The sequence below is a fragment of the Grus americana genome, chromosome 9 (genome assembly GCF_028858705.1).
Source record: "Grus americana isolate bGruAme1 chromosome 9, bGruAme1.mat, whole genome shotgun sequence".
In the NCBI taxonomy this organism is placed as follows: domain Eukaryota; kingdom Metazoa; phylum Chordata; class Aves; order Gruiformes; family Gruidae; genus Grus; species Grus americana.
Window position 1 is genome coordinate 7,577,218 of NC_072860.1, and position 23,560 is coordinate 7,600,777.

Sequence of the window (23,560 nt, forward strand, 5' to 3'; positions counted from 1 at the left end):
GACTGTCCTCACTCTCATTTCTTCCTAGAGCAAGCAGAATATCTGAGCTGCAGCAGGAAAACCTTGGGACAGCAAATACAACAGCTCTGGCTCAAGAATGATTTTACACAGCAGCTCATCCGAAAATTATTTTTAGACTTACTTAAGCCTTCTGAAGAGTGGTTAAATGGGCACTTACTGCCTGGTGCATAGACTGCATAATAGCCACTGTGCAGAGACCTTTTGATTCATTCACCAGCTTGTAAGATATTGACATAATCACTGCAATGGAAAGGTTGTCATGGAGATGCAGAGGCAGAAGATGGCAGTTAAACTCTGACAAGTGACCTGAAAGGACCCAAAGGGAATTTGTCTCTTTTGCATACACTAGATTGCTCTCCTCAGGTTACACCTTCAGTGCTTTTAGTGAGTACATCTACACATCCATGCTGATATAAGTGTAGGCGAGGATGCAGTTGTTTTACTGAGCCAAATTTCCCAATTGCTTAGCCCTACAAGTCACCTCAACTTCCACAAGCCTCATTATTAACAGAACTTGCACAGAACTTCATAATGCCAGGAACTCAAGTGGAAGCAAGTCTATATGCAGGCACTGATCAATCCCATGTTTAGATGCCTGCAGGACCATGGTTAAAGATGGCTACTATGCACATGGAAGCTCAGCTATCTCTGAAAGCAGCTAAACATTTTTACTACTTTGAGTATTTTCTATTGTTTTCCTCTATTAAAAAGTGTGTGTAGTTCCAGCTGAGAAGATGGCTCAGTGTGATGGATATGGAGACTCGAGAACAAGAGATCAAGACCCCAAGTCTGTGCCACGCTGCCAGCAGGCTTTTATGATTTAGGATTGTACTCAGGCTACTCAACACAAAATTCCTCTCCTGGGTGCTGTGATTGCTTTTGTAATGTCCCTAAAGAGCCAGAATTCAACAGGCTTGGGCAAAGGCCATCTGAATCACCATCACAACACCATAGTTTTGAGGCCTGAGTAAGGCACAAAAAGCAGGTGGTGTGTATACAGCTTTTAAAGTTGCCCATGATATACAGTGAAAGTTTCATATAAAAGTTAACTTACTACCTAAATGTCTGTAACTGGGGTTGTTTTGGTTTTTTCCCCTTTCATTCTACAACGAACGCCAACAGAGCATCCACACTAGAGGTCAAGGACTCTTAGGAACATAATTTACAAATTCTACATAGCATGAGGTCAAACATACTGAATAAATAAATTGTTCAGAAGCCATAAGACAGGCATAAATCAAAAACCCAGTGAAACCAACCAAAAACCCTACTCTTGCCTTCATTAGGACTGGGATTTAGCTCAATCTGATATTCCCTGCCAAGCTTTAGACTGCCACTGGATCGCTACAATGTGTGAAGTCAGTTGAGACCTGAAGGCATCTCCCTGTCTACAGAAATTCAGCATTTAAGAGTCTTTTCTCCCCATCCCTAACGAAATTCTAGCATTTAGAAGACTGACACATCCATTTGCTGAAATATATCTGCTAAATCCAAGCTGCTAATACAGCTTTGCCAGCTTTTGCTTTCAAATTCTTTAACCACTACCAAACCCCCCAACTCTCCCTCCCTTAGTTCCATTTTCCAGGATGGCTGTAGACATTTATTTCCATAACCTGTTTTCTGCTAAATTTAGCCAACAAGAATGCAGCTATGAGTGATTTGAGGTATCTTGGGGTACAATAGTTTAATGCCTCAATTACTCCTGACTGACCAGCTCCATGCACTAAGACTGTCAGGATCACTATGGAGACACAAGCAAAAGCTCTGCCAAAAATCTGACAGATTGATTATTTACACATTTTCAGAAATGTGTTGTCATGAGGCTTCAGTTTGAAGATTTCAGACCTTGACTTTAAGCCCAAATGGGCCTCCTGCTGGCTTTACTTCTCCACAAAACAAATACAAATGCTTCATTTTTGTGGAAACAGCTCTATTTCAATAAATTCAGGTTTGCTTTAGCTGAACTGTGGTATTACTTTCAAATGGTAATTGCAAGTTGTCTCTGTACTAAGTGTATGTAAGAGATCACTACCTGTTTTGATAAAATTTCTCTTATCCTCCCCCAGGTGATTTGCCCTTGTTTACAACCATTGCATTGTTGTGCCTTGCTGCCACTTAAATAGCACGTGAGAAGCCTGTAACACGTACGCCTTACATCTGTGATCTCCAGAGAGCCTGTGAGTTTAGCACAAAGGCTAGTCTGTACCTGGAGAAATCCAGTGTGCAGTGATAATTAAAGCTGGGAATCTGGTCAGCAAGGGTTTCTCAAATTCTTGCACAGAACAGCCTGACTGGCAAGCTTCACCACAGTGCCTCATGGGGTACCTGTCAGTCATGGATCCCATCAAGATCTCAACACAATAAGTGCCTGCGTAGGAATACATACCATCAGGAAACCAAGCCTCTAACTGTATTTAATCCAACACATATTCTGTGTATTTTGAGGGAAGCACAATTTAGCACTGAAACAGAACAGCATTATTTACTAAATCCTGGGTTTCCCTTCTCAGCCCCTGAACCAGGCTGAAATATGCTTTGTTTGCAAGAGCTGACAAAATCATAGCTCCAGATGGAATAGCTATGAGCTGCTGCATCCAAAAAATAAATTTATACTAAAAATGCTTATTTTTGGATATTGTAACAAGGAGACAAATATTTTGTGTGAATTTACATTATGATCAAACTGAAGAATTCTCCAGGGGAATCCTACCTGCACAGACATCAACAGCAGGCTTCCCACTGACTTAAAATGGTATATAGAAAAAAATCACACTGAGCTGGTGGGGTGTGCTATTGTGGGGTGCTCTGTGTAAGGTTTTTAAACTACCTGCTTTACCCTGAGTATCTGAACACCTCTGAACTGCACCTGATTTCCAGTGTGCTTGTCCTTTTGACACTTGTTTAAGAAAAACCTTTTTACAGATGATGGTCAAAGATAAAACTGCTTGCCAGGAATCTCATAGGACCTGTAATGGTTTATGACAGCAGTGAACTGAAGGCAAATCTCTCAAATCTTTGGCAAGCAACCTCACAACCGTCTTATTTCGTATCACTATATTCAAAACATCGCAGGGACAAGGAGTCACACATTCATTTAGGTTTCTGGATTCTCACACATTAATAAAAATTTTTAATGTCTTCTGTTTGAAAAGTGTGATAAAACTTGATTAAAAATGTATTTACTTCTAGATTCAGCAGCAGAGAGATGGTTTGCATTTCTCCAAATTTGCTGATGAAGAGAGGGAAAAGATTTAGTTTCACAAAAGAAATTTAGTGCAAATCAAACAACTCAAGCAGAAAAATGATTTATCAGCTTATCCTCCTAACGAGAAAAGAGATGGAAGCGCACATTTTTGGCAGCGTAACAACATTAGCTAGAGAACATTAAATAATTAGTTGGCAGTGGTGAGCTTTTGATTCAACTTCTTTGCTATGAATGAGTTTTGTATTGCAAAGCATGTTTGTAAAATTTAACAGTGTTTTCACACCATAAATTTTTCTCTTATGTTCAGTATCTCAAAATTAGCTGGGCCCACTGCACTTTAATGCTGTTGCACACTGGCGAAAAAGGGGAAATTTTCAAAGACACAAATGGAAGTTAAACACCCATCTCCTGACTTTCAGGATGACTTTCAATGGGGACCAAGTATTTAACTACTATTTATGTAGGAGAAAGAAAACATAACAACATGTACAGTAAAGCGTGGCTAAGAGATACCCTCCTGCAGGTGTGGTAGCTCATGCCGTACACCTCAGGAGGTGGTCAGTTCTGTCTGGACCACTGAAACATTATTACTACAAATCCCTTCTCAGCTGCTTGCACCATCCCTTGCGCTTTTGCTGCAGCGTGACACCACAAAATCATACTCTAATGTTTTCCTGACAAAATGATCCATTTAAAAAAGCCACTATACAAAAAACATAGTACAGATTATTTCAAATTATTTGTGGCAGAAAGCAGCTTCATCTAGATGCACGTGCCAGCACACCTAAGAGGAAAACTGCCTTCAATAGGGAATGGTAACAAGCAGATGGACCATGCTGAAAAACAGTCTCTGCAAGCTGGCCCAGGAGGCAGCACACCCAAATACAGCTTTCTCTCTGCACAGCTGCTTCCAGGCCAGTGGAATAGTCAGCTCCAGGAACATCTCTTCCAGAGCAGTCAGACCTGTGTGCACAGTGGTCAAACACAGCCTCCAAGCCTGAAACTAGAGAGCTGGAGATCTTGAGACACTTGTACAAGAAAAGAAATCCCAGTTCCCTTCAATCTAGTTAATGCCCCTTCATTACTGTGAAGGGCACAGCCACTCCTACGAGAAGACAATATCAAAGCTGAATTCACAACTCCCCTTCAGAACAACATGCTTGATGCAATAAAATTTACATGGTTTTGTACTTATCTGGATCTACTTATATTTTCATTTCATAGCCATTTGATTTCTGTGTGGTGATTTTAAATAGTTTACATTGTGGTGACAGCTCTTTACATTTTGACACAAGAAACCAAAAACGTTTCCAAAAGTTCTATTAATAAAAGTCCTTACAAGTAATACAGCTGATCAGATAGCTTCACTAAGACTTAGGAAGAAAGCCAGTTCCAACGAAGTTCTGGAAGCAAGCCTATAAATGGTCTAACTAATAAATTCAGCTGTTCCCCTTATGCCTGTAAGTCCATCCCATGAAGCTGCCAAGTTGTCCTATCTCAAGACCAGGCATGATGTCTTTCAAATATTTCTGATTGCTTCTTACTCTCAAATACCTCAACCATACACAAATTAATCTTCCAGCACAGCACATAGCATTAAAATAGCATCTGACCTAGTGAAACATAATGGGGAAGTGTGCTGAGAGCTGATGACATGTATTGCTAGAGACAAAAGCCAGCCCTATTCTGAAGTGTACTACTTTGAGAAAGTGAAGATTATGATACATTTCCATTGTACTCACTTATCACAGACCCTGAAGCAATTTTGGTTACATCAAAATATCCCTTTGTCTCTGTCTTGGAATGGGGGCAAAAATGCAAGAGGTTTTCATCTGCAAAATCTCAACTGAATTATAAAAAAGGAAAATCCTTACTGAAAGCAGTCCAGCACTAGAATCACAGAACCTGTCATTTATTTGTTTTTCGTACTCTTTCAATGATTAACTTTGTATCATGAACACAACAATAAACTCAAAGCATGAGTATGGTAATTAGATTTCACAGTGAAAATGTTCATAAACTGGTAAACATCAAATGATTCACCTCAGTTTCATAGGATTCCCTAAATCCCAAAGATAATCCAAACAAAATTCTAATAGTAAAAAGGAAAATTATCTATGAATTGGCTCATTTAAGTCTATAATTTGACTGCCATGCATCTGTAACATTTTTCCCATTGGGTCATGTTAGTGTAATGGTTTCACTTATGCAAGATAAGAGGTAAGTTATTTTGAGCACCTTACTTAGAGATTTTTCGAGATCATATCTGGATTTCCACATCCTTTATCCCTATTCTACTACTATTTTGTCAGAAGCAGCATGTCCTCCCAAATAAAATGTTAAAAACTAGCCATATAAGGGAATAAGCAGCTTATACTGAGAAGGTTGAAGAGTGTCTACAACAGTTCTAGAAAGCTAGAAAGTCAACTGTGTAATGAGAGGAAGAGGTAGGTTCCGGCCAAGCTCAAACCTCCCAAATCAAGCCACTTGCTCCAAGTGTTCACAGTAGAGCTGCTCCCTCTGAGCACCACAGCAAACCCCTTCAACACATCTTCTGTACAGTCCCACCCAACATGGAGAGTGGCAGGAGCAACCACTGCATTTTCTATTTCCCTAAAAGGTGGAGCATCTCAGCCTTCCTCCTGGCCACACTAAAGGATACACACGGCTCAGCTCTCCATCTCATTCGTAACATACAAGCAGGTATGAGACTGAGGTCTCAACCATTTTCTGTGGTGCAGTGAAGAGAAACCTCAGCAAAAGAAACAGGTAGCCATTAGGAGTGTCGGTGGGGGGGGACGCAGCCTCAATAAAGAACTCAAGAACAGTTAACCGCAGTGCCTTCACATCTGCTTTCCTTCTCTTACCAGTGTTGGGACTTACGGTTGGGCAAAAGTATCTTACGTCAGGTCAGAAGATAATAGCCAGAGAAAGCTGGCATAAATTAAGTTATACTTAAGGTGGCCCTAATTTAAAGGTTTTGTGAGCCCAAGATGTATAATTCCTTTTGAATGTAACAAATTCTCAGCTAGGTGAGTCCAGGAAACCTAAGTTTAGAAACAAAAGTATAGTGTCTACAGAAGGCTCTTCTGAAATGAGTAGAAAGCTATTCCTGTCAAAGGGAAAAGTAAGAGACCACTTTTTAAGTAGTTCACTAAAATACCTGTAAGTCTATTTCTCTTCAGCATCAACAGTAGTGCAGATAAAGGCAGACTGCATCTATTTAAAAAAAAAAAAGAATTGGTAATTTAACTCTACAGGAAGTGCTTTCTCCCCACTCCCCCACTAAAAAGTGTGTTTCTGTTGGCATTAACCTCAATCAATACAGTGCAGTCACCCATTTTATGAATTACATAGTTCCCAGCAGCAGGTAATGGGAAAGGGAAAACTTTCTCAGAAAAAATGGGAGGATAAAAGCTAGCTTTTCAGTAACAGTGATGAAATTTGTAATAAAGACCAGCTGCCACTGAATTCTTTTATTATCAGACAGATCAGTTGAATCCACTTTATGTTACACACATATTGCTATTTATATCTGCTGCCTGTCAGTATATGGCTGATTTCTCCAGAGATGGCAACATGATTTACTAGGCACACTGATGTACGTGGCACAGCTGCACAGTCAGGAATGGAAGTGCTGACTCTCTCGTGACTTTTAAACAACCGAACTGCCGAGAATTTTGCAGTCTTGAAGGTCAGACAGATGCTATGCAATAACATGAGGGCAGTTTTCCCCAACATTACAGAAACAGTTGTAAGCATACAGCAATGAGGAAAGAGAAACACTGGAGTGTTTGGCACTCATTTCAGGATAGCCTTATACTGTATTACCAAAAAAGCCAAAGATGATACTATGCCATGGTAAGCTAGCATGAGCACCTCAGCAGTGTTCCCGAATCAAATGTGATCAAATGAATAATATTTATTTAGGTAAGTTAGGATAGCAGAATCAAGCCTACAGAAGGATGCAAGCAAAATTATTACAAGGTTGTATTTCAATGGTATTATAATTTCATGTATAACCAAAAGGAAATACAGTGCCTACTCAGCAACAGAAAAACTTCTACAAAATGCATGTGTTACTGCTGCACACCAGCCATTTAGACAGAAGATACAGAAAAAACGATCCCCGAGCATCAGCCTGAGCTAATTGCTGCGGATGTCTAAAAGCTGAGCCAGCTGTGGTATTTGTTAACTACAAGACACAATAGCTGACTGATTCAGATTGTTTGTAGAAATATCATGAGATATTTTAAAATAATGATTAAAGACAGCATTATTACTACGCAAACCAAAGAACAAGACCACCTAAGTCACTTTTCCGTATGTAAGATACTTGCCCAGCCTACTCAAAAGCAGAAACATAGTAAAAAAAGGGAAATCAAGGAAACTGCTGGTCTCAAATACAAACAGCATATGACAAAAGTGACTCTTTAGAGGGCTGTCTGCACTTACTGTTATATCAATTTATATGGACTGTTGCTAGGACAGTAAATTAGAGCACAGTTTCGACAAGCAAGTCAGGTTTTGAGGCAGCCTCCCAGCAGAACTAACCTAATTAGTTTAAAGATGTAACCTGATAGATTTATGAACGGTATTATGGGCCACAAGTTCCCATAACAAGGACTTGGATTTAATCACACAAGAATCCCCTTTTGGTCTGCATTGCTCAGCTAGTGGGGACTAATTTCTTCTTATGTGCCTGTAGAGTGCCATGGCTGCTACTGAGCCCTTCCATAAATGTCACAGAAAACAGTAATAACGCAGGTCTACACCAGGCTAACAGAGCAGCAAGCCTCTTCAAGAGCTGGGCAAGGATATTTCTGGACTGCACAAATTATTTACCTTTTTAATGTTAAGTAGTCTGTAGTCACCATTCCCAGGCCACTTCTCAACCATAAAAGGCCTGCAAATCACACTGTTTCTTGGTGATAATACTATACCTACACATTAACATCCCGTTTCTGAAAGTTTTATAAGTCTTTGGGAGATGTATTATGATCTACATAAACAGCAGTGCCAGAGGACACTATGACAAGGTGATAGATGATTTCATCTCATAAGCAACTTACCGACTTACTAGAATCTACTAGGTTTTCTGACTATAAAAATTCTCCTTAATATCAACCTGTAGCAAAACATCAACAATGAAACTTTACTAAAAGTGTTACCTTCTGCACCTTTATCAAGGTTCCTACAAGGGATTTTCTCTTTCAACTCACTCATCCGCTTCCAAATGATTATTAGTCACGTAAGAGTGCTAACATCTTTATACATTGATGTATTCTAGCTCCATCCAGGCTATTCATGATAGTGTATAATACCATACTATTTTGATACTTCAGCTCCACTGAGACCTTAGTCTTGGCTTTGCTGCCTTTTGTTAAAATTCCCAGTCTGAATCATGCTTGCATATTAAATAGTTACATTAAACAACTTTATCTCTAGAAAGAGTCTTATGCCCTCATCTCTGGAGAGCATGGATATTTTAGACAAACAGCTCTGCAAATTGATTCAGTAGCAAGAAGAATAGATAGTTCACTTGATTTGTTAATTCTAAAACTTGCTGTTTAGTGCCAAGTACCTACAACGACTTTTCTTCAGTAATGTGGATGAAGCTTTTTTGATTATGTCAACTTAATTAACAATCAGCAACTATTAATACAGAATGAACCCTCCATCATAAAAAAGTTCAATAAAAAGTTAAAATCCAACCTTAAGAACTTGAACTTACTGATTTATATATACACATATCTTTACACTCAGTCACCCTAAATAAAAAATAATTCCCATCATGTTTCACATACTGAGGGAAAAGATGAGAAAGCTCAAACATATGTCTTTCAGTTCTGTGGGACAGCAAAGATGTTATTTATGAATATGAATTTATGTGGTACTTGTGTTTTGACACATTTATGATCTACTGCTTGGTGACCCTACCTGTGCTGCATATAATTTTGCCTGTAAGATGATACTGTCATTGTCCTTCACCTTCAAAGTGTTCTTACACAGTCTTGAGCTTTTCATCCTGTTATATACCTTATATTCATATTAGCAGATTTCTGATTGCCTGTAAACAAGGAAATAATCAGAGTAAATTAGTCTTCTAGGCATTCATGTAATTTTGCCTCCATTAATTCTGTCTTACTGACTTCCTACTAACCTGGAAAAGTTTAAGTGGGGGTGCCTGGAGGGGTGGAAATACTGCTTAGAGAACAATGACTGGAATTGCTTTAGCTGGTATGCAATTCCCAGAAGGCCATACCACTGTTTCCGCACAGAAATTCTTGTGACTAGAAAAACAGTGGGAAAACCATGTTACTGTATAAAAAGCTGCTTTTGATAGAAGGGGGATAAAATTTCGTCATGAAAAGACATATTTGCGCCTGAACAAATTCACCATTTTGCCCAGAGGGAGAAGTGCAGTCATTTACACCACGAATGGGAGTGTTGGCTGGCAGAGAGAGCAAACTGTACACTGGATCGAATTTTCACATACTTGCAAAACTATCAGTTTTCATATTAAGTGAAAATTGGTAATTTTCTATAGCTCTGTTTTCAATATTCTCAATCACCATCAGTCCAGGGACCAGAAATCCCAAGGTCAAGAACAAGCCCCCACTTTCAGAGTCAAAAGTTCAGAATGACCTTTTACAAAAATAGGCATCTTTTCACTAGTCCCTCTAGGTCTCCTGAACTTACACTGCTTTTTCCACAGTGAACCACTTTAACACTTCAAATTAACAGGCTAAATAATGGCTCTGTTAAAATCAGATATTACAGGTGGAAATGCTTTTCTTCCCACTAAGACTCCCAAATCTTCAAAAACTAAACCAAGAGGAAGCTAAATTAAGAATTAGTTCTACTATATCACTTAATTGACTTTGCAGAAAATTAATTTGCATCTATTAGTAATAACCTAAAATATTCCGCATTAATTGAGGCCTGCTTATAAGGCAACAGACATTCCTCCAAAGGTGTGCATCTGTGGCTTACACAAAAAGGTCCCAATCCATGACTAATACTCCTCAGTGTTAGGATAATAATATTCATCATAATCCAATTCCCTCAACACAATTCAATAAAAGACTCTGACTTACTGAGTTTTTAAAATCATCTCATGTTATGGTCACCTTGGTCCTTTTTGTAGAACTGAAGAGAAAAAGTAATAATATGGAGCTGAATCACCAACATTCACTCCAGCAGGCCTCCTCAGCAAGGTTCTCATGGGTTGCAAAATACCCCAGTGGGTAAGGTTTGTTTTTTGTTTTTTTTTTTTTTAATTTGATTTGTGCTCATCTGAAAGCATGAGCTATTCGATTTTGAAAGGTGTGTTCTTGAACAACAGCGAATGTCTTAATGCTTTTTGACCAGTAGCACTTTCAGGCTTTTTGATTTGAGGATAGCAAGTAACTATTTCTTTATAGAGGTTGATAGAGATGCAGCTGCACCCCTGCATGCTGCACCAATTTCTACCTATAAAATCAATCAATAATGCCAGGAAGAGAGTAAATGAAGGTTTGCATAAGGTAAAAGCACATGTAGCATTCTTACCATATCCTCCCTGGCCCTACTTGTTTCCTTCTGTTGTGTGCCAGCTTTAAGCACTCAGCACAACCTTAATACATGCTGGCAGAGAGCTCTGGCAGAATAGAGTTGAGCGAGGCGCTGGTGTTTTCCCACTGCAATACAGTATTTTCTCTATGTGGAGTCCCCTTTAGTTGGTGTTTTCACATACAACTAGTTGAAGTTTATCATATCCTATACCTGAAAAAGTAGTTAAGACCACAGTATAAGGAACCAGACAAAACATAGCAGTATCAAGATCTTGAACTCTGCTTGACAAAACATTACTGTTGACCAAAGCTAACAGAAGGACAAACTGCTTGTATCACGTACAGTAAAGGACTTAAGTGCCAGGAGGTTAGTTTGCTGCTTTGCTGGTTTCCTGTCCTGAGAAAGGACCGTGAATTCAGAGTGAAGTTCCAGAGGGTCCCGTGTAGTCAGCACACAGGTATGGACAGTACAAGATCTCACAGTCCTAACAGACTAAACCCATGAAAATTCCGAATATTCACATATATCTTTATAGAGCAAAGGAAGAGCAAACACTGAGGCAAGGCCTTAAGCCCCAAGCCTTAGGAGATCATTGATACAAAGAGCACTATCCATCCAGTCAAGACAACAGTCTGGGAGACTGGATACACTTTCTTTCAGAGAACCCCAAGCAAGGCAGACCGCTTTCTGCCATGGGAAGTGGCACAGCAAATCAAAGTCTTGCCTTCACTAATGGAAATTCAAATGCATATAATCTCATCTATCTTGGAGAGACAGTCTCAACTTCCAGTGCTAAAGTGGCACTGCTGTGCAGAAAACAAAAAATCTTTGGAGAAGGGAAGTCAAAAAGTGTGCGTAAGAAGGAAAATAAACTTCATGGCAAAAGACAAATCACTCTAGGAGCAAAGCCATGACTTTGTTCTTTGCTCTCCATTTTTGCCAGTGACTTAAGAGGCCAGAACCAGTCAGCACAATACTTGTCTCTCCTTCCTTTCTTTTCTCCAAGTTCCCTGAATTCTTTACAACTGGAAAGAGAAGCAGCAAAGTTTCCTCCAAAGCAGGAAAAGCCTGTCGCATGTTTTTGAAAGGCAACAATCTTCAGACAGAGAAGGAATTTGAATCTGAGTCTCCTCTGCCTTTCCTGAGCGCTCTTACCTTTATTTCATTTTTGTAAAGCAAAAAAAAAATGCACTCAAGTAGAATAACCTCAGCCATATCAGTAAAGAAAGCAGCAGTCATTCCTCATTTCATACCTATTTCCAGGCCAAGCTCCTTAAGGAACCTGAAAAAAGGAATGCCAAGTTTCAGGATCTCAATTTAGTTTAGGACTGAGCTGCATGTTCCTGTCCCACTGAGGCATTTGTGGATATAAGCAGAGAATAATTTCCAGATGTTTGGCAAAATAAAATGCTGGGGGATTTCTGCAGTTCATCTACCTTCAAGGCAAAGCAGCAAGGGGTCTTTGGCAAAACGTAAGTGCTTAAGTCTCACTTTGTGTACCCAAGTCCTTCTTAGTCTATAGCATCAAGTGTCCAGACAGGTCTTCTTCAATCCCTGAATTTTAAGATTAAGTAGAAGAGGGGTTAAGTGTAGATTTTACCTGTACTACATCATAAGGCAGTATCTCTGGTTTTGCACAACTACACTGTCGTGGTGCTTTCTACTCGTGTTGAATGATACGCTGATCGCAACAACTTGTCAAGCACATAAGACTTTTCAAAGGTGTCTGTCAGTGAAGTTCCAGCTTCAGTTACAGCACTGGACATTTAGCCATCTGAAATCCATCAACTACAAAGGCTTATGCTTTCACATAACTCTTCTCTCCGGTCTGTAACACCTGGGAATATCTCAGCTTCAAACACATGCTACAAAGGAAGCTCTTCAGCTTCTAAGTTACTTCAGGGTGACATGCTCCTTTGAGAAATGAGCTCTTCCTAAGGGTATCAGAATAGCAAGGTGAGGCTCCTCCATCTTCTGTATCTTGTTCCATCAAGTACAAGGGAACCTGGGCATGCAAATTACTTAAAGCTAAGTTAACCAAACTCTTCATTTTGACAGAAAATGAAAAAATAAGGGATTCTTCTTAATTCAACCATTAGAAGCTGCACTTTATCATTTTGATGTAGTATAGTCAACTTCAGACATGGGGAGAAGAGCACAAGTAAAGTTTTGCAGTCTTCCAGGAAAGAGATGCTATATCTTGAGGACTTAATGCTGTATTATCGTGTTATGCTGCAGCATCACCAAATCTGTAACAAAATACTGCACAAGTTTGGTACATGCTGAAGCCTGAATGCAATCATTCATCACAGCTCAAGAAAAACTACAACATTAATCAGACTATCCAGTGATGCCTTCATCCAAACAATCCAGTATACAGCTAATACTGATGTACTGCACATGAAAGAGCTCTGGGCAACATGCTAGGGTCCACTGCATTACAGCAATATTCTCATTTCAGTGCAGATTTGCTCTTTGACTTCCAAATAAACAACACACAACTCCATCCCTAAACCTACTGAGTCATAAGCCAGAGAACACTACTGACTGCTCTGGAGTGAGCTAGGAGATAGTTCATTTTTCCTTATGCAAAGCTTCACTGAATAATACCTCAATTTTTTTCCCCCTTTTGTCTTGACCTTAGTTTCATGTAAGAGTGAATTAGGTTCAGTACAAAAATCATTCAGCCATCTCTTTCATATAGCCCACCTCATCTTTTCTTCAGGGTGACTCTGCTGACATTCTGCTCTTATCCTGCCTTTAGCAGAGACTTCCAGGCTTCTTGCTCAGTCACAAGAATGCTGTTTAGTCTGCCAGTTCAGAATGTTTGTAGATGTCACTGTTATAGAAGCTTTTTTTGCAATACTGACTTTAGCTTTCTTGTAGAAAGACTGATGTCCTTAGATAATCTTGCTTTCTCCATCCATTACCCCTTTTAACACCAGAAGTCTGCAACTCAAAGAAACACTGTACAACCACACATATGGTTTGCAAAGTCAAATCAGGAGGAGAGCTAGGCAGTTGCTTTGTTCCTTGTTAACAGTTTAAACCCACCTCCTTCTCCAACTTACTTTTATATCTGGCTTCAGTAAAGAGGGGCAACATTGAGTGCCAAACAGGCCTAGGAATTGCTGCAGCTTTATTCCATCTCCCAAGTTGCATTTGGACACAAGGCTGAGGAGAAACCAGGTATTAGGAAAGTTCCTCTACTCATTCTCCAGAACATGCATACTAGAACAACTGGATCTAATTGAGTAAGATGCATATAGTATGTAACACTAAATACAGATTTCATTTCAGAGCCTCATTCATCCCAGGGACTCAAATAAGCAGTTCGAAACCGTAGCAGCTCCCTGTTTTCTCCAGATACTGTCTCTTTGCCTGTATCCTTCTTTAGGAAGGGATTTACAGTGCTGAATCCCAGTGTTAGTTCAACTTTAGGAAGGAACAGGAAGCTTGGCAGATACTGCCACCACATGTTGCCAACTCTACATTTGAATAATGAGAGGTGTCTTTCATAGCTAGGGAGGAATACAGCTCTAAGTTTCTCAAACAGTTGTCTGTCTTGAGGTATTTGGGAAGGAGGGGTGGTTATGTCTTTTGGTCTTTCCCAGTGAGCTGTGGGGAAGCTGCAAGCTCAAAATGGCTCACCCCTGTGTGGTTAAGGCATTTCAGTGTGTGTGGTTTTAACAGCTCTATGCTGCTGTTGCTCAAGAGGTAATATTCCATTTACATCCAAGCTATAAAGTTTTGGCAATAGTCCCCTCTGTTTATAACAGTAAGGGAACTAGGGCAGATATTCTTCTCTAATGGGGAAAGGGCAATATTTTTTATACCACTTTTTGCAAAGAAAGCACTTTAAATCTTTGTCTATTGCCTGAATGAATTAGGGAATAATATCGGACCACCCTACAAGCACGGCTGGATGGTTGTCATTTTTCAGTATTTTCTCTCAACTAGCCTCTTAGGAAAATGTGTGAATGATAATAGATTATTCTTGTTTCAAGTAATTCAAACCATATTCCCAAGTCTTTAAACATATCCAGCACAAATCCAGCTGGAGCTCCCCAAAGCAACTTGCAAGTCATTCAATCACTGTGAAGGCCTGGAAACACTTGTAGTGGCAGAGCAAGATAATATAAACTCTGTAAACTTTTACTGATAGCTACATTTCAGAAGAGACAAAAGGGAAACAGATACCTCAAGGAATGACAGAGTGAAAGCACCTGAGAACTATCAGGACAATTTACCAGCTTATAAACAACTTCTGCTTACCTGCCTTCAGCAGCCAGAGGAAAAAAGTTATTTGCACATCATTAAGAATAATTTCCTGTAGGAAACAATATCTCTGGACAGTGAAAGAAGTAACATGATACATGTCTTCAGCTACTTGCACAGGATGAGGAAGGAAACCCGAATTTCTTCCCTGGAAGACCCTGCTCCTGGATATGGCTGAAAATAGGGAAGGCCTAGGGAAAACCATTGTGATTTCCCACATAATTCCTTGCAGAATGTCCCACCTCTGGGAAGAGATTCACGCTTACTGGTGTTTCTTCCTAAGAAGAGAGTTGGTTTTTTCAGCATTCACTTCCTTTTTCTACCCAAAGGATAAACTAGAGAAATTGGGGAGAATTTTCTCTGAAGAGGTGCGCTCTCCCTCCAGTATCTGTATCCACAAGGCTCTCACTGATACCCATTGGAGTCATGATTTGACTCCTTGCATGCTCTGTGAGAAAGCAATGCATTTTTCCTAACATCTTAGCATACCACAGTGTCATTCCTTAGACACTGACAAAAATATAGCACTTGCAGAAAAGCAACATACAGTTTAAAACCTGGAAAAATTCAGATCAGCAACAAAATATATGATACTGTTCAGTTAAAGTGATAAACTGCTTGAAGATAGATTACATGAAGGGCAATGTTGGAAAGACAAGTTCTTGGGATTGGTTGCTTCTAAGGGAGAAGGAGAGAAGAGAAAAAGATGATCCCCTAGTTCATATTTTCTATAAATCCTCCTGAAAGTCACATGCACCCCACGAACACAGGGTGATTAACTCCATCATAAAGAGAGCACCTAAGCCCATTAAACACACAAAAGATCATTTAGGTCTGTGCTATCACAGGTCACCAGATGACATATCCCTTTCATGTGCTGTTCAGGCACTCTGAAGTGCTGCCCTCCTTCCTGCTCTCACTACTATTTAAGACTGTTTTGCATTGATCATTAAAAGCTTTTACATTCAGGCTAGATATAGTAACAGCCAGCAAATAGTTCTTCATTTTGTAGCAGCAGATCTTGTAACTTAATGCTTTCACCCATAGTACTTACCCTTCTGAGTTTTTTCTTATGTAACATTATCATACCCGTTTTCAGATTCTCTCAGGTTTTATGCTCTGACAGGATACACACACTTCTCCTGATCATTTTCTATAACCTTCTCTTCTTTATAGCTGTGACGACCCAGAGCTGTGCATGTACCCCAAGTTATGTCAACCCAAGATTTGTACATACAGTGGTGTTCGTACTTCCCTTTAGCATCCTGGAACTGTAATTTTTTTTATTTTTATTTAAATAGGTAACAGTGATCATTGTTAAACAGACTATACCTGGAGTCTTTTTCTTCTCTCCTTTCCAACTGAGAAAGCGACACTCGTGGCCTACAGCAAAAATTCTCATTAGTATTTTGTAACTGATTGAATATGCATTTTGCAGTGTTATTTAATCTAACTCTGATGGTTAAAGCAATCCTTTTTTTAAAAATCATATTCAAAACTTAGTGGACTGCAAACTGTTTCAAATTAATCATCCAGAAGTCATACTAACATAGCCCAAGTCTTTCTGCCAAAACCATTGGAAGACATACTAAATACCAAGACCAGTTTTTGCAAAAGTCTTCTGAAGAAGTCAAGTACTTGTAGTGTTCACCACCAATCCAACAGTTCCCATTAGCAAACACTTGCTCTTTAGCTAAAGATCTTACCCCTGTTGGAATAATCTAGAGATTTCCTTTGTGGCTCCACATCAGATAGTTCCACAAAAAATGTATGGATTGATCTCCTGCATTTACTTCATCTAAAATGCAGATAATGGCAAATAATCATCAGCTTATTTTAACATCATCAATTCTCACTTACTGTCCAGCTACCTTTATGTCTATAACATACTTTGCAGAAGAGGGATGTACTTAGAGCTCTGCTTGCTACAGACACATGAGTCTGTAGTTTCCTTTCAATTGTTTTCCCTTTTAAATATTGGTACTACATTAGCTAGTCTCTAATTATATAGTGACAATCCTGAATTAACAGAATCCCTAAAATATTTTCTGCCACACTTGCATATGTGCTTTCAGAATTTTGGATAGATGATCAAGTCTCAGAACAGACTGCTTTCAATTTTGTTTACACTCCAGACAGTTTCAGTATTTACATCCTCAGTCTCGTCCCAATTGTCTGCTGCAGGAGCAGGATTAGGAAAAACTACTGACTTCTAAATGGCCACAGTTAAGGGAGGAAACACTCCCTTGAGTAGAAATCTGCCCAGAATTAGCAGTAAGTTTCACCATCTGGAGCTTATCTTTGAAAGCTTCTAGTTAACTTCACACAATTCTATCATTAACAAGTATCTCTGTGTTAGTGAAACCAGTCTTAACATCCCTTGAAATATTCCAGCCACAAAACCAGGACCTCCTCCTCTCCATTGTATCTTCCACAGTTCAATATATCATTTTGTTTGCATGAATTTGCTTATGAGTACTAGATTCCTGTCCTGGCACTTCCTGCCAGGAAAGGCAGGAGCTGTGAAGAAGCTAAAGATGTTCTGAGTTAGCACAGAGCACACTGGCTGGCAACAGTGCCTAGAAGAGGAAAGAAGTATTTGCCTTCAGAAGTACCTTTTTATTTTAGCGTTAAGTGCATTATCAAATTCAAGGGCTTTCATTTGTGAAAGAGATCATTGTTAAACCTCGCATGCTTTTAGGTTGCATCTATGTCAGACTACACTATTACATTACTGCCAAGCCATAACTCAATTAGGACTTTAAATATATCTTCATTTTAGATACATGCTTTTTGTCCAGGGCAAGCTTAGCACAACCCCTCCAGCAGAAGGGGCTGTAAAGCAACACAAATGTCAAAACATCCCCAAACACTTAACCTTAGCTCTGCCCTGCCAATCTGACTCTTTTGGAGAGTTAAAGTGAGAGATCAGTTACAGACAATTACGCCAGTCAGAAGCATACTTTCAGATGTGTCAGGGATATGCACACTGGTTGCCTGTACTGATTCCAGAAGACTGATCACCTCTAAGCCTGGCTGGTCTGGAAGCTAGAAAGTTTCAGAAGCAGAACAATGTAGGTCAATTCACATGAACATCTACTGAAAGAAAAGAAAGAGAAGTTATCACAGATGTGCTGTTTTAATGCAAGTTTTGAAATAATTCTGAATAGCTGAAAGAATCAAATCAGACACATCAAGCCTGCCTCCCTATTAAAGGCTGCAAAGGATTCAGTTCCAGAACACACGCTGAGCAGAAAACGCACAGCACACAATCACCACCAAAGATTTGCAGAATGATTTCTGAGGAAGTTCTGAGGACAGACTTCAGAACAAATGCCTACTGTTAAGACAAACTGTATCTAATGATGTTTCAGATTCAAGGACTTAGTTATAAACTGCACATGCAATTACGTCTGAACATCTTAAGGAATTTCTGCCTTCATTTTCATTTGTCAGCAGTGGTTTGCACTAGCTGGCACTTTAAATGGATACGAGTTTTCTGATCACTAGTTACTGAATCTCAGTTGACAGACAGTAACACTTAGTTGTGCAGAGGTAACAGTACTCAAACCCAACAACACATCCAAGTAGTCATCCATGAACCCCTCCAAAAACCCCATATTATAGGTACAATAGAGATGCATTATTTCCAGCTACTATAAAAACAGCACAAGACAAAATGACTCACTGGGATCTCCTAATGAATTGCTCATTTTTTATCACAACCGTCCAGGCACTGGTATATATCAGTAAAAAAAATTAAAAAGGTTAAAATAGTATACAGTTTACAGAGAAGGCGACATTCGAATAGAAGCACATCATTTTAATTTGCTTTGAAGTTTAAAGCAATCCAAACAGAATTGTTAACTATATAAACACAGAGTAAATGCACAGTTTACAGCCAACTACATGTATGCAAGAATAATAGCAAACCTCACATGAGCATTGGAGTATTCTCAAACTGTCATATGTGAGTGTTTAGCTATGACTCCAAGAGCATAATTAAATGTTCACATATGCAGGGTAGGCAGACTCTCCTAAATAGAAGAACTGAAAACTTACATAACTGAGTCTTAACAGACAGTAAGTGAAAAAAAAAAGTAGTACATTTACCTAGGCACACTTCAGTGTTCAGCTTGTTTTCCGAATTTAAACAGTTTAAACAGGAAGCAACATTTATAACGGCTCTCCAATCTTTTGTCTCTGAAAACATTCTTTTAAAATGCTACAGTCTGAGGAATGTTACAAATTTCATTCTAAGAATAAAAACAGAATAGCAGAAACTGTCATTAACAAACTTCTCAATCAGAAAGGAAATATATGGAGTGCATTATGTAAACAGGAAACGAGATGGCACAATGTCAATATACAAGTGGACAGGTTGATGTTTCAGTTACAATTAAAATAACAAAACTCTGTAAATCTCTAGTGTAAGCCTACTTAAAACAACATAGCCTAGCAGATCAGAAATTTAGACAGAAACAGCAGATCCATCAGTCAGTTTAAAGGCTGGGCTCAGCCCTCTGCAACACACAACTCTCCTGTTTTCACACAGCTCTACAGGGACCAAAAGGATAACAAATGTGACTGCAGTCACTGAAACTTTTTTTTATGGTTTTGCAAACTCGGGCCACCCTGCCGCGTCCCCCCAACATGCCACAGCCACTCGGTGACAACCAGCGCTGTGTAACAGCCGAGCTAGTCCGGCCCTGGCAGAGGAGCCCCTTTCCCTCCGAGGACTGCATGCTCCAGTGCCATCTTTTGACTGGTCCAGGAAACTGCAGTCTCACTGTTTCCAAATCTAACGGGTTGCCTAACGTTTATGTTTCATCTAGGTAGGGGAAATATGCAGAAAACTAATTCATTACTGAGAGCTTCTCTGACATCCAAGACCTTTGCATCTAGCACAGAAGTGTGACAAATACACTACATTCAAATATAAATCAAGACAACCATCTAAGTTACAAGAAAGTTTCAGTGCACTCTTTTCAGTTCTGTAGTTATGGATACTACTGAATCCATCTTCTTATTCCCTTTGAGTTTTTATAATAAATATCAAGAAAACTATATAAATAATTTAAAGATCTTTGGGAAATATTTCAGAGGTAACTTTATATGTACTGGTGGTTTAACAATAACAAAAAAAATCGCAAGAAACTTTGGGTTTATGTTTTATGGCAAGCAAGCCAAGATGATCACCCCTGAAGTTTACAACATTGCTTAAACACCCATTAAAAAGGTGGAATAATAAGCTGATTGTCTATTTTTAATGTTGTCTCCCATATTCAATTGTCCTTATTAACATTTTCTATTTATCAATTCAGGAGGACTGTTCTCACCCAGAGAAGGCACACACATGGTACCTAGTGAATTAACAGGAGATGAATATGTAACCAAGGGAGAACTTACACAATAATCAGAGAAGACTAACTCATGAAGCCTAGGCAAATCCAAGTATTAATTGTATTCATGAACTCCAAAGCTGAATATTGTCTTTGCCAATTTAAAATTTTGGCTATGACTGAATAATCTGGATAGCCTGAAAAGTAATCCACTTTCTACAGAACAAGAATTACACTAAGTAGCTATTCTTGCACTTAGTTATCCAAACAATGGCATCACAGCTAGACTTGGGTCAGAGTCATGAATACTTCAGACATTTCTTAGAGAGATTACTAAAAAAAGCTCACTTTAGAACACACATTTAAGCGCTCCCCTCACTTCTCTAAAACAATCAAGTTCACCTTTGGTCACATCAGACCATGCTATCTGTCTTTAAAAAGGTAAGATAACATTTTCCCAAGGAGAAGGAAATCAATACAGCTAAGCCTCCACTGCAAGGTTGCTGTACATACTATAGGTGGCTTCTAGAAGGATGAGCAATTCATATGGAGAATTACATGAAGTACTCAAATACTTTGACACTGTGGAAAACATGACAAGGGTCAAAATAAAGGACAGCAAATGAGAAAAACCCAGACTGACTGTTCTGTAAGCTTTGAGCTTTTACATACAGCTTACAGAACTACTGCAACAGAGATGCTATGGATCTACAGCATAAAATGTTTTATCCTGCACAGCTTACACGGAAATCAAACCACATGCTTTGTTTAAAACCAAGCTGCATGTTCTGAACACAGTTTGACTACAGATAACCAGTAAGAGGAAGAAAAGTCACAAGCCATAAGAAGGCCACAAAGTGCGTAAGGAGTCATTCATAAAATAAAGCCATTGCACACAATGCACAGTTTAAGTGTACTGAAGTACCACACTGGAAGAGTTGATAGCACAGTTCTGTCCACACCAGTGTAGCAGCATTTATATGTAGAAAGCTATTGCCCCAAATTTATAACAACCATCTTCCTCATAAGGATCATAGATGCAGACTGAGAAGTACTCAAGGTGCAGATAAAAGATTTATGTTTGGAAAGCTGTACAAGTTCTTGTAACATTAAATTTCTGATTTTGACATTCCAACTGTATGGTTTGGAAAACCCTGTTAATTATGACAGAATAAACTGGCTAAGCCTCACTGCTGAACACAACGCTGTTTTGCAACTGGCTTATAGAACAGCAAAAAACAATGCCTGAATATTCAGACAATTTGAAGGACAAGGTTATACTGTCAGCTGTGGTTCTGTACACAGGCTCAAGTTGGAAGAAGTGATACAGCAATTATCAAGGGGAATGCTTACAAGAAAATAATCTCAGTTTTCTTCATTGTTCTGCACAGATACTGTCTGCACTGAAAAGGTTTATCACAACTTCAGCTGCTTTCTGGTTGCCTTAGCCATGGTGATGTGGCTACCCCTGTACTCCCATACAGATACTGGTAATGCAAGTCAGGTTTTGCCAGACATTTTAGAGTAATACAGCTTGTTCTTAGGTAGCATGAAACTATGTGGGTGAATCCTGTCTTCACAAATGGTAGGCTGGACCTAGTCTAGATTTCTCATCACATTAAGAAACCTTAAAAAGGCCACAAAGTAACATTCAGCAAGTTCTTCCTTAGCTGTGTGAGTGACCTGACAGGTTGACAAGGAAAACTGATGATATAGGAGAATGTTTCATAGGTCTCTCCTGCCTAAGGAAGGAAAGCTCCAGGAAAGAAAAAAGGATGATGCAGCAGAACTAGAAATCCACATACACCAATATTAATAGATTGATAACCTGATGAGTTCAACAATCAGATCCTCTCTCACTAACCTATAACACTGCTCAAACTTCAAAGAAAACACAAGTATCACCTTTTGTAGTGAAGAAATAACTCTGTTCTGGGTCCCTGCGCCATATTTTGTCTTGAGGTAGCAACATGGAAAGCTTTATGCACTGATTACTACCTCAGTCTCTTTGTGAATCTTCAGAGCAACTGAATGGAAGTTTCAGGTATGGAAAGGTATGAAAGTATGTCTTCCCCATTCTTCCAACAGGTTACTGTGCATTAAACAGAACGAAAAGGATGTAGTTGAGAGCAATTACTAAGGGAAATGAATAAGGCTGCCCAAGAATATATTTTATACCACCCTCCCTCACCCATTAGGTCTCTGAAGATGACTGAATGGTCTTGTCTAGATTAACAGATGAAAAGAAAGTAGCAATTTTGAATTAAGAGATGTATAAAGGTATTCCCTAAGGGGTAGTTCCCATTTGTCACATTGCCAAGAGACCATACAATAAGGCAGCAAAATTATTCATAGTTGCCCACAATCAACCTTCTGTTTTGTCCATAGCTGCATGTTCCTGATATAACTTTCCTTTTGCCCACCAGATTGGCATTGACATTCAGTGGTCCACTCCAGTCTTTCATTCTTTCACTTTCTTGTAGGAAGCCTTGTTACGCTGCTATCCATCGAGCAAGTAGACTACCACTTCATATGTTGACATCATGATAGCCGTGTTTGGAATCTGTCTGATCAGATGTGTAGTTAAACCTCGGTAGAGGGATCCATACCCTTCTTCCCGCACAAGCAAAGATAGTGTCTGGAAGAAAGATCTGTATTTTGTTCCCTCTTCTCTTAGTCTTGTTCGTACAACCTCTGTACAAAGAAAACCACATATGGTTATGTTCACCACTTTTTGTTATCTTTCCCAGAAACCAATTAGTGATTTTACATTAAAAGGCAACCTTTCCCCCTCCCCAAGTTCTCAATCTCGGAACTCCTCTTTAGAAAAGGAGAAAGACAAACAGAAGCAAACCAAGTACGTGTAAGAGGAAAACAAGTTAGATATCTAATACTGCCAAAAATCTAACTAAGGAAGGAAAGTTTATTTGCTTAGTTAAAAATCCAGAAGAGGACTCTTGTTTGGGCTTACATTTTAGCTTGGAAGTTGACATTAATTAAGAACCCAATCCATTAACACACTGAATGTAAAACACAACTACTTTGCAGGAAAATTTAGTGCGACTAAAAACAGACTAGACAGTCTGTTTTCCTAAAAGGGGGACAAGAACTTGCTGGCAAGTTATGTGAAACTGCTGAGTATATAAAGAGATTCCAA

At 39.2% G+C, this 23,560-nt stretch overlaps 1 protein-coding gene across 3 annotated transcripts in view; it reads right to left on the bottom strand.

Annotated features, from left to right (window-relative positions):
- SLC25A36 (solute carrier family 25 member 36) overlaps positions 1 to 23,560 on the bottom strand; it is a 70,227-nt gene that overhangs the window by 19,219 nt on the left and 27,448 nt on the right. The window contains exons 7-14 of one of the 3 annotated variants that reach the window (XR_008578212.1): positions 19,175 to 23,097; positions 18,025 to 18,157; positions 16,768 to 16,859; positions 16,394 to 16,444; positions 10,781 to 10,993; positions 9,167 to 9,296; positions 8,299 to 8,354; positions 6,390 to 6,445 (exon numbers count right to left, since the gene is read on the bottom strand). Coding sequence is in view for 1 of the 3 variants with exons in the window: in XM_054834755.1 (XP_054690730.1) it covers positions 22,904 to 23,097 (194 nt within the window). In the remaining 2 variants the exon portion in view is untranslated. Of the gene's footprint in view, positions 1 to 6,389; positions 6,446 to 8,298; positions 8,355 to 9,166; positions 9,297 to 10,780; positions 10,994 to 16,393; positions 16,445 to 16,767; positions 16,860 to 18,024; positions 18,158 to 18,863; positions 23,098 to 23,560 lie in introns of those variants that run through there. The other 2 variants (XR_008578213.1, XM_054834755.1) reach the window with 2 other exon arrangements.